This window comes from Amblyraja radiata, chromosome 31 (assembly GCF_010909765.2).
Source record: "Amblyraja radiata isolate CabotCenter1 chromosome 31, sAmbRad1.1.pri, whole genome shotgun sequence".
Taxonomy (NCBI): domain Eukaryota; kingdom Metazoa; phylum Chordata; class Chondrichthyes; order Rajiformes; family Rajidae; genus Amblyraja; species Amblyraja radiata.
Genome location: NC_045986.1, coordinates 1,280,958 through 1,291,438, shown reverse-complemented (window position 1 = coordinate 1,291,438; position 10,481 = coordinate 1,280,958). Strand labels below are relative to the sequence as shown.

The 10,481-nt window shown below is 47.4% G+C and overlaps 1 protein-coding gene across 1 annotated transcript; it reads right to left on the bottom strand.

Annotated features, from left to right (window-relative positions):
- Positions 1-3,641: 3,641 nt before the first annotated feature.
- Positions 3,642-7,405, bottom strand: hes2 (hes family bHLH transcription factor 2). Its single transcript, XM_033048099.1, has 4 exons — positions 7,198-7,405; positions 6,997-7,092; positions 5,989-6,076; positions 3,642-4,272 (listed from the first exon to the last, which is right to left on the bottom strand). Exons 1-4 carry the CDS (start codon positions 7,291-7,293, stop codon positions 3,947-3,949), a joined length of 606 nt encoding a protein of 201 aa, XP_032903990.1. The 5' UTR covers positions 7,294-7,405; the 3' UTR covers positions 3,642-3,946.
- Positions 7,406-10,481: the final 3,076 nt, after the last annotated feature.

Here is a 10,481-nt window from a genome sequence, read left to right as displayed (position 1 = left end):
TTACCTGTCCCGCGGAGTTACTCCAGCATTTTTGTGTCTATCTGAGGAAGGACATTCTTGCCACAGAGGGAGTACAGAGAAGGTTCACCAGGCTGATTCCTGGGATGTCAGGACTTTCATATGACGAAAGATTGGATAGACTTGGCTTGTACTCGTTAGAATTTAGAGGATTGAGGGGGGGGGGGGGGGGTCTTATAGAAACTTACAAAATTCTTAAGGGGTTGGACAGGCTAGATGCAGGAAGATTGTTCCCGATGTTGGGGAAGTCCAGAACAAGGGGTCACAGTTTAAGGATAAAGGGGAAATCTTTAAAGACCGAGATGAGAAAAACATTTTTCACACAGAGTGGTGAATCTCTGGAATTCTCTGCCACAGAATATAGTTGAGGCCAGTTCATTGGCTATATTTAAGAGTGAGTTAGATGTGGCCCTTGTGTCTAAAGGGATCAGGGGGTATGGAGAGAAGGCAGGTACAGGATACTGAGTTGGATGATCAGCCATGATCATATTGAATGGCGGTGCAGGCTCGAAGGGCCGAATGGTCTCTACTCCTGCACCTATTTTCTATGTGTCTATTATAGATAATGACGGCCGGGGAGGTGAGGCTCTGGCCAGGAGCGCTGGAGCCACCGTTTCCCAGTGGCCTGTTCCCCCAGCTCCCTGAGACCCTGCCCGTGATCTACCAAGGATCTGTGGATCACAGATAGTGCGTGAGAACTGGAAGCTCGCAAATATCACAAAGACTTGGTCCACAGATCAATTAAAAATGTCGATCAAGACACATCGCTAAATAATTCAGCTTTTACAGCGACTTGCGTTTCCAACTTCAATGATGTCGTTCGAGAAATTCCTCCTATTAATAACCTGGGGGCAAAAACTGTTGTTTGGATAAAGTCAGCATAGGCTCGTGGATAGTTTTTATATGGTGAACTACTGTGGCGCAGCGGTAGAGTTGCTGCCTGCTGGCCTTGCCGTGGCAGCGTGAGGTGTAGATGGAGTCACTGAGTCAGAGTCCTACAGAATAACCTTGGTCATTTCTTCAAACGCAACCTTAAACGTTGAAGACAAAATTGCTGGAGAAACTCAGCGGGTGCGGCAGCATCTATGGAGCGAAGGAAATAGGCAACTTTTCCTGCCGCACCCGCTGAGTTTCTCCAGCAATTTTGTCTACCTTCGATTTTCCAGCATCTGCAGTTCCTTCTTGAACACCTTAAACGTAGTTGTTGCAGAAGACAGGGAAGGTGTGTAAAACTTCACTAAGATGCTCTTCTTTTAACTAGATTCCCTGCCAGAGTTTTAAAAATATGCATCGTAAATTCTTGGAGCGATTCTCACTCATGCTGCCAGGCCCAGATACCGACTGTAACCACCTCTGGATCCTTCACTGGCGATTTTAAATCGGTGTCATCTTTGAAACTTAGCTTCTAGTGGACTAGTAAAGGTGATATTGGGTTGATCCCGGGTCTCAATAGTGAGACTTCCGCACCAGCGTCCCACCCCAACACGTCCAACCCCATTATAACCCCGGGCCACTGTTGGCGGGAGTCAGTGGCTCACTCAGACAGCATATTTGACGCAGAAACAGGCCCTTCGGCCCATTGAGTCCAGGCAGACCAGCGATCACCCCTTATCCTACACACTAGGGATAATTTCCAATTATCCTACAAACCTGCACGTCTTTGGAGTGTGGGCGGTAACCGGAGCACCCGGAGAAAACCCATGTAGGTCACAGGGAGAACGTAAACTCCATACCGGCATCACCCGGAGTCAGGATCGAACCCGGGTCTCTGGCTCTGCAAGGCAGCAACTCTACCGCTGCGCCACCGTGCCGCCCTCAGTGGAGGGAAATGGATAGAGTCCTCCCACCCGTTCCCCCATACATTCCCCATCCACAGATGCTGCCTGACCCGCTGAGTTCCTGAGGCAACATGGTTATTGCTCATCGACCCACACCCAGAGCCACGTCCAGCCCTGCACAATCATTCCCTTCTTCACACAAACACCTACAGCCCAATCTCAGCACTTCCCTGCACTCCCACCCCCAAGCACATATCAGGCCGACATCTTTAACCCACCGCCCCACCATCCCTCGTTCCCAACATCACCCCCCCCCCTCAGCAACCCCCCCCCCCCCACCACCACCACCCGTTCCCTGTCCCCACAAGCCCACGGTGGGCGACAGAGGTCAGTCCAGGACGTGTCGCTGAGAACATAAAAGGACCCACGGTGAGGGGGAGGATGGACTAAGAAGATGGACTTTTGGGGACAACTTAGTAACTTTGTTGGCACCCTCTATGTTGTGACTCTTTGTCACCACATAGATAAACACATATATGTATTGTCTTTCTGCTGACTGGTTAGAACGCAACAAAAGCGTTTCACTGTACCTCGGTACACGTGGCAATAAACTAAACTGAACTGAAATACTGGAGTAATTCAGCGGGTCAGAACATTTCTGGAGGTATATCTCTTGCTTCCCTTTCCCCTGACTCTCAGTCTGAAGAAGGGTCTCGACCGCCATCGCCCGCCTGGGGCTTCAACATCGGGAGAGAAATGTTGCAGGGGCAGTGCCGGATTTACGTATAAGCTAAACAAGCTATAGCTTAGGGCCCCCACTTTCTAGGGGGGCTTTCTTCCCAACCAATTGTTCAAGCGCTTTTGATTGCAACATGCGCCTTAATTTAGTTCAACAAAGAAACTGACAAGTTACGAAAAAATTGAAAAAAACGGGGTGTACATTTCCAAAATATAAGCGCCTTGCACATGCGCACAACGACGGCCAGCACATCATCGGCCGCCCTGCGCATGCGCACTGCAACGGCAACTGGTCGACGCTGGGCACTTTCTCTCTCGCTTTGAATTGTGGGAGATTTTGCCGCCATGGCTGTCCGGTCGCTGGGGGCCTCACAAGTGGAACAGCTTAGGGCCTTCATCTAAATCGGGCGCTGTGCAGGGGAGAGAAAAGACTTTGCCTTCTATCACAGTGAGGAGGAGATTCACTGTGATGGATGTTTGTGTAAATTGAATTGTTTGTATGTCTTGTAGGAATTGTCTTTGTTTGTATGGCTGTGGAAACGGAGTTTCGTTTGAGCCTCACTGAGGTTCAAATGACACGGAATAAAATATTATATTAAAAAGAAACGTCACCTACTCCGTTTCTCCACAGATGCCGCTGAGTTACTCCAGCATTTTGTGTTCTATCTGCGTTGTAAACCAGCATCTGCAGTTCCTTCCAACACACTCTGCACGAGAATTTCACTGTGACGTGTCACATGGGATAAATAATAAAGGATCAACCCCACAACCCCACCTCATCCCGAGCCATTACCGTCACTATTAGAGCGTTAAAATAGGAACTGCAGATGCTGGCAAATCGAAGGTAGACAAAAATGCTGGAGAAACTCAGCGGGTGCAGCTGCATCTATGGAGCGAAGGAAATAGGCATATAGATCCATAGATGCTGCTGCACCCGCTGAGTTTCTCTAGCATTTGTGTCTGCCGTCTCTATTAGATACTGCCGCGCTTATCGCCGTGGATCTGTTTTGACTGCGGACCAACTCTCGCCCCTACGCCTGGTGAGTAAAATTGCAGGAATTAAACTTCTTGAAAATAAGAAAACTCTGACATATGCCGCTGATTTTCAAGTTCGATTTATTTACAGAAACCCCTTGCATCCACCCCTTCAGCTCAATTATATTACCTCTGAGTCCAAATTTACAATATACTCCCTTATCCCACACGTATAGATGGCATGTTAGCTTTACAAAGTGCCCCATATAATTCGACATTCATTGAGATCTATGTAAACGAAAGTTTCTGTTTTGTGTAGAAACTGTGCAATTCACAGCAAAAACGAAATGTAACGCAAAATTACAAATGTACATTTTTTTTACAGTTAATTCTGTACAGTGTTTTATACACGTGAATAGTCCTTCTAGTTCATGGCTTCATGCCGGTAACCAGGGTCTCCAGGGAGACAGGTCGCGGGAGGTCGCGGTGGGCCGCTGGCGAGCGCTGGCGCCGGGCGAGGAAGGTGTTCGCGCTGCTCGCCCGTTGGGCTGTGATGGGGCTGGATGAGGCGCTCCCTCGGGGCATGCCGGCACCCTGGCTTGTGAGATGGGGTGGTGGTAGAGCTGGGGCGGGTCCATGCATCGCTCCAGGTAGTCCATCAGGCAACCGCACTCCTCCCTTCCCACCAGCTCGGAGGAGGGAAGCAGGTTGGTCAGTTGTACGAGGCAAGCCCGGTATCCTTCTCTGTAGCTGTCCAGGCGATCTGCGGGGGAGCAGAGGTGACAATGGTTCATTCCCACCGTTCCCTTTATCCAGTTGAAAAATCACAATACATCCATTCACAAATTCGTTCTAAATCAGTAAGTGTGGGTCATTTGCATTTGAATGGCCGAACCAGGCCGAAAACAAACCACTTTGGTAACACCGGCAATCGGATTAAAATCCCATTTACCCACTGTGTGATATTCCTGCACGGGAATCGCACCATTTACAAGTCAAAGACACACAATTGTTTGTAAAGCGCCTTGTGATGTACCGTGAAGCGGACGGCGCAGCGTGCATTCAGAATATTAGCCCGATTCAGCACCAAACTTCCCGCTTAGTCTCATGTGACAAATTAAATAAGTGTTTTGAAGTGGTGCTGAAAATAGCAACCACTCATATAACCATATAACCATATAACAATTACAGCACGGAAACAGGCCATCTCGGCCCTACAAGTCCGTGCCGAACAACTTTTTTTCCCTTAGTCCCACCTGCCTGCACTCATACCATAACCCTCCATTCCCTTCTCATCCATATGCCTATCCAATTTATTTTTAAATGATACCAACGAACCTTCCGCCACCACTTCCACTGGAAGCTCATTCCACACCGCTACCACTCTCTGAGTAAAGAAGTTCCCCCTCATGTTACCCCTAAACTTCTGTCCCTTCATTCTGAAGTCATGTCCTCTTGTTTGAATCTTCCCTATTCTCAAAGGGAAAAGCTTGTCCACATCAACTCTGTCTATCCCTCTCATCATTTTAAAGATCTCTATCAAGTCCCCCCTTAACCTTCTGCGCTCCAGAGAATAAAGACATAACTTATTCAACCTATCTCTGTAACTTAGTTGTTGAAACCCAGGCAACATTCTAGTAAATCTCCACTCATCAGGTAGAATGCTGAAACAAAGAACTGCAGACGCTGGTTTAGTCCAAAGATAGATAAAAAGCGCTGGAGTAACTAACGGCTCAGTCTGAAGGGGGACTCGACCCGAAACGTCACCTATTCCGTTTAGTTTAGGTTAGAGATACAGCGCGGTAACAGGCCCTTCGGCCCGCCGAGTCTGCTGATTTACTCCAGCACCGTGTGTCTTTTTTTGTAAACCAAAGATGCTTAGGGCGGCGCAATGGTAGAGTTGCCGCCTCACGTCGCCAGAGACCCGGTTTGATCCTGACTACGGAGTTTGTACATTCTCCCCGTGACCGCATGGGATTTCTACCACACTCAAAAAATGTACAGGTTTATAGGCTAATTGGCTTGGCATAGTTGTAAATCGTCCCTAGTGTGTACGATAGTGCTGGCGTATGGGGACAGTTGGTCGGCGCGGATATGGTGGGCCGAAGGGCCTGTTTCTGCGCTGCATCTCTAAACTCAACTAAAATAAACTCATAAGGATTTAATGGAGGGGATTGCAGATGCTGGTTTATACCGTGAATAGACACAAAAGGCTGGAGTAACTCAGCGGGTCAGGCAGCATCTCTGGAGCGAAGGAACAGGTGATGTTTGGGTCGAGATCCTCCATCAGATTTAATTCACAATTCTGGGCGATTTCAAAGGCAGGGAGGGTTTCAGCCGAGCTGTAAGGCGACTCAGCAAATCCACATCGAAATGAGTAACTTGTTGGGAGAATGGAAGCATTGGAGACCAAACCGCCCCCCCCCCCCCCCCACCCCCCTCACCCTCCCACGGAACCCGCGTCCCTCCGTGAACTCACCGTGCAGGGGTGACTTGGGCAAACTGTGCAGGAATTGCACTGTCATTTCCAGAATATCCGCCTTTTCCAATTTGGAGTATCGTGGACTCTGGCAAGAGAAAAGCAAGTATGATCGAGCTGAAACGTTCACTCTGCTCCCCTCTCCACAGATGCTACCAGCATGTCTCCGGCGTTTTCTCGTTTTATTTCACGTTATAAACATCAGCATTTAAAACTTATTTGCTTGATTGATTCACCATCCACCCACCCACCCCCGCACAATAAATAAATAAATCGGCTGTTCACCAACATCACTATGTGTGACGCACAATGCGGCCATTCGGCCCGTTGTTCATGTCCCGGTCGGTAAAGAGCTCCCTGACTTAACCCACGTTGCAACACCAGGTCTGTGCTCCTGCAAGCCCAGACACGTTCCAAGGTCAAGGCTAACCAGAGTTGGGTTTAAACGCGGGGAGAGTTTCTGCCGAAACTATGTTTTAATCAGTGAGTCCCGGCCAAACACTTAATATTCTCGGGATGAAAATAAAGAATCGCTAGCCATCTTTAATCCATCTTCGCCAGTAACCTTAACTCAATTCCACTCTGTAGTTTCTACTCCCTACTCAGGGAAAAACATATTTAAGAAGGAACTGCAGATACTGGAAAATCGAAGGTAGACAAAATTGCTGGAGAAACTCAGCGGGTGCAGCAGCATCTATGGAGCGAAGGAAATAGGCAACGTTTCGGGCCGAAACCCTTGGGACATCTATGGAGCGAATGATATAGGCAACGTTTCGGGCAGAAACCGAAGGGTTTCGGCCCGAAACGTTGCCTATTTCCTTCGCTCCATAGATGCTGCTGCACCCGCTGAGTTTCTCCAGCATTTTTGTTTACCGAGGGAAAAAATAGCCCCTTCCTCATTATTCTAACTAACCTCCTATAATCTGATATATTGGTATTCTACCGTTTATAATTTGAAATATTAATATTCTGCAGTTTATAACTAGTCAGCAAAAAACACACACGTACATCTTTGCCAATGAGGGGCAGGATTAGAGTCTTTAACTTGTTCAGGCTGTCGTTGATTCGCGCCCGTCTTCGTTTCTCCATCAGAGGCTTGAGAGTCTGTAAGGAAGCAACAGTTTGTCAGAGCTCCGATACAGCGGATGGCGAGAGAGAGAGAGATCGGCCGGGCCGGGCCACGCTGCCCCGGGCTGAATTATACATTACCTTTCTCAACTCGCTGGCTTCTCTTTTTCTGCGTCTGCTCAGCTGTGTGGCGAGCTGGCCGTGCGCGGAGTTGCTCGACTGGAGATGAGGAGGCATTCTCTGTGTGCGTGTGTTTGTGTGTGTGGGTGGGTGTGTGAGAGAGAATCTGCTTCCCCTCCAAAGATGCTGGGCGAGAGCGATCGAGTCGGTTGAGCCCAGTGTTACAGAGTGAGTGAGTGTCGGTGGAGCGGGGCGTGGGTGTGGGTGGACTTATATAGAGAGTAGGAGGGACTGCAACCTGCCCACTCGCCTTTGTGCTGTGCCAAGGGACGCGGCCTCGCTCCTGTGCTGCGAGCCCACCTTGTTACAATGAAGCCACCATATGTCCTACACTAATGCCACTAACTACCACGATGCCAATACAACTTTAGAGAGCAAAACTACAGCAATAATTAAAAACGGGGATGATAAATCATATAACTTTTTTGTGTTGGAAATGCTTTATTTAGTGTCGATTTAAACTGAAATGTGGCGCTGGAATTAACCGACGCCGTTTCTGATGAAGCGAATGCAGTGTGTTTAAAATGATTCCGTTTAACTTCCAAAATAATTCAGTATAACTTCTCGTGACTTGTTTACGGCGCTTTGGAAATGTTACTTTGTATAAGCGAACTCCGAAAGCGGGACCACGAGACACTAAAGGGAAGTTTTAAAACTTTTCGCAAAGTCTATTTTTGTTTGAAAAAAAAGTAGTAGTAACTCCTGAGTGGCGTTTTATCAATGACTGATGCGCGAGAGTCGTGCTGCTTTCTTTTTGAAATGCAAATCCGTGTCTGCTTTGTAACGCGGGCCCGATGCACCTCCCGCGCCATCTCCAAGGTGTCAGGTTGGAAACAAACTTGTTCTGAAGTGGGAAATAGAAAGAGCTTCCCAAGCCGAAAACTAGCGTCCCACTGAAAACAAAACAACGCCAATCTGGTCATTTTGCGGACAATGACCTGGCCATTAACACCGGTTCAAACCAGCATCTACAGTTTCCTCCTAAACATTAAATATATGATTGATCACAACTCGGAAGTGAGGGACTGCTAAACAAAACATGTCCAAGTGACCGCGCAAAGTTGCTGATGTTTAGGATGCATTTATTTTGTACTTCGTCCTTTTATACATTCTTTTCAAGTCCTATGATCTTAGGATAAATACATTTAACGAAAAAATCTCTTCTCCGTCGCTCCCTGGGGGGTTGATGGAGTTGGATTCAAGGCACGCGTCAGACACACGCCAACAACAACTCGCCCGCCAATACCCCGGCCACGGCCACTATAGGAATATAGTCACTTCCAACAGCTACAAACCTAAAGCCCGCTTCATTACAAAGCAAAAATCCATCATTTATGCCGCTTAAAAAATAAGCAACACACAACACTTTGTTCGATAATGTATTAAACTGCCTTAGGAGATTCCGACTCTAAAGTCTAAAGTAAAGTCTAAAGACACGAATATAATTCAGGATAGTGGACGTTGGGGGTAAATAAGGAGATAATCGATTCTGTCCTGATTTGAAATATAATATAAAAGATAGCCACGAAATGCTGGCGTAACTAACTTGGGTGTAAACCATCATCTGCAGTTCCTTCCTGCACCCTTGAAATACAATATAATTATATATAATATAATATAATTTCAATAAAATATTATTATTTCAGCTCCATTCGAGATGTTTAATTTGAATTCAATTTAACGAGGAGGCTGCATTTTTTCTATTGTATATTTCCAATAGAAATATTTGCTGCGAGGCTTAATTTTTTTAAGGTGACTTTTAACGGCTGTGTGTAACCATCTCCTCCCGGCCCCGATTGTGGACCAGACGTACGTTATATTTTTGAAAGGGTAGCGTGTTGTGGGATTATTAAAACAACTTCCAATCTGTCCCAGAATGGGGGGAGCGCGTTTGTTTTGGCTTGGGATGCTGTTTAAAATTAAAGCAGGTTTATTGCAGTTGAAACGATTGAGAAAAGAATAGTTGATGTTTCGGGTCGATACCGTTGTTCAGACTGAAGAAACGCCACCTATTCCTTCTCTCCAGGGAGGCTGCATGCATGCCCCGCTGTTACTCCAGCAATTTGTGTCTACCTTTAGTGTAAACCAACATTTGCAGTTCTTTCCCACACACTGTAAGCGCTGAGGCTTGATCGATCTCTCTCTCTCTAGCTCTAATGCTCGCCGAGCGAGAGCGCGAGAGCGAGAGAGCAGAGGAGAGAGAGAGAGAGAGAGAGGCGAGAGAGAGAGAGAGAGGAGAGAGAGAGAGAGAGAGAGAGAGAGAGAGAGCGCGAGAGAAAGAGAGGGAGAGGGAGAGAGAGAGAGAGAGAGCGTGAGATAGAGAGAAGGGGGAGAGGAGAGAGAGAGAGAGAGAGAGAGAGACGAGAGAGAGAGAGAGAGAGGAGAGAGAGCGAGAGAAGAGAGAGAGAGAGAGCGAGAAGAGAGAGGAGAGAGAGCGAGAGAGGAGAAAGGGAGAGGAAAGAGAGAGAGGAGAAAGAGAGAGAGGAGAAAAAGAGAGAGAGAGAGAGAAAGAGAGAACGAGGGGAGAGAGAGGAGAGAGAGAGAGAGAGCAGAGAGAGAGAGAAGAGAGAGAGAGCTCTCAAAAAAAATGAGAGAGAGCGCTCTCTCTCTCGATGATCGAGCTCTCTCTCTCCTAAAGCTCTCGACTCTCTCCTCGCGGAGAGCTCTCTCTCTCTCTCTCTACTCTCTCTATCTCTCTATCTCTATCTCTCTCTCTCTACTCTCTATCTCTCTCTCTCTCTCTCTCTCTCTCTCTCTCTCTCTCTCTCTCTCTCTCTCTCTCTCTCCCTCTCTCTCTCTGTGAGATTAATAGGTTGAATGAAAGACGGCACGCGCCAGCATCATTTCCAGCAGACTGCACAAATAACAGTCAAAACTCATCATCTATTCGCTACGCAAAGTTGTATTGATATCCCAGTCAAAAGGCAAATTGACACTCGGTGTATATTCGATGACCAGTGGTGAAAATCAAATCAAAGAACACATCAAATCATGGACATGCATGGAATTTACACATCAGAGTCAGACTATTCTGCTCCATAAATGTTCCTTCCACAACCAAGCTCCATTCAACGCAACTTTCCACTTTCTCTCCCCTCCCCAACCCGGGCCCAACTGGGTTTTCCATCATGGGACAGCATGGAATAAGGGTATAATGTTGTCTCTCACTGTCTGAAGAAGGGTCTCACCCCGAAACGTCACCCTTCTATCCGGAGATGCTGCCTGTCCCGCTGAGTTACTCCAGC

What these genes read in the sequence shown, in the direction of transcription:
- hes2 (XM_033048099.1), bottom strand. Translation starts at nt 7,293, where the DNA reads ATGCCTCCTCATCTCCAGTCGAGCAACTCCGCGCACGGCCAGCTCGCC. An exon ending in AAGCCAGCGAGTTGAGAAAG is followed by an intron (nt 7,093 to 7,197) that starts GTAATGTATAAT and finishes GCTTCCTTACAG; the next exon opens with ACTCTCAAGCCTCTGATGGA. An exon ending in GCCCAAGTCACCCCTGCACG is followed by an intron (nt 4,273 to 5,988) that starts GTGAGTTCACGG and finishes GCTCCCCCGCAG; the next exon opens with ATCGCCTGGACAGCTACAGA.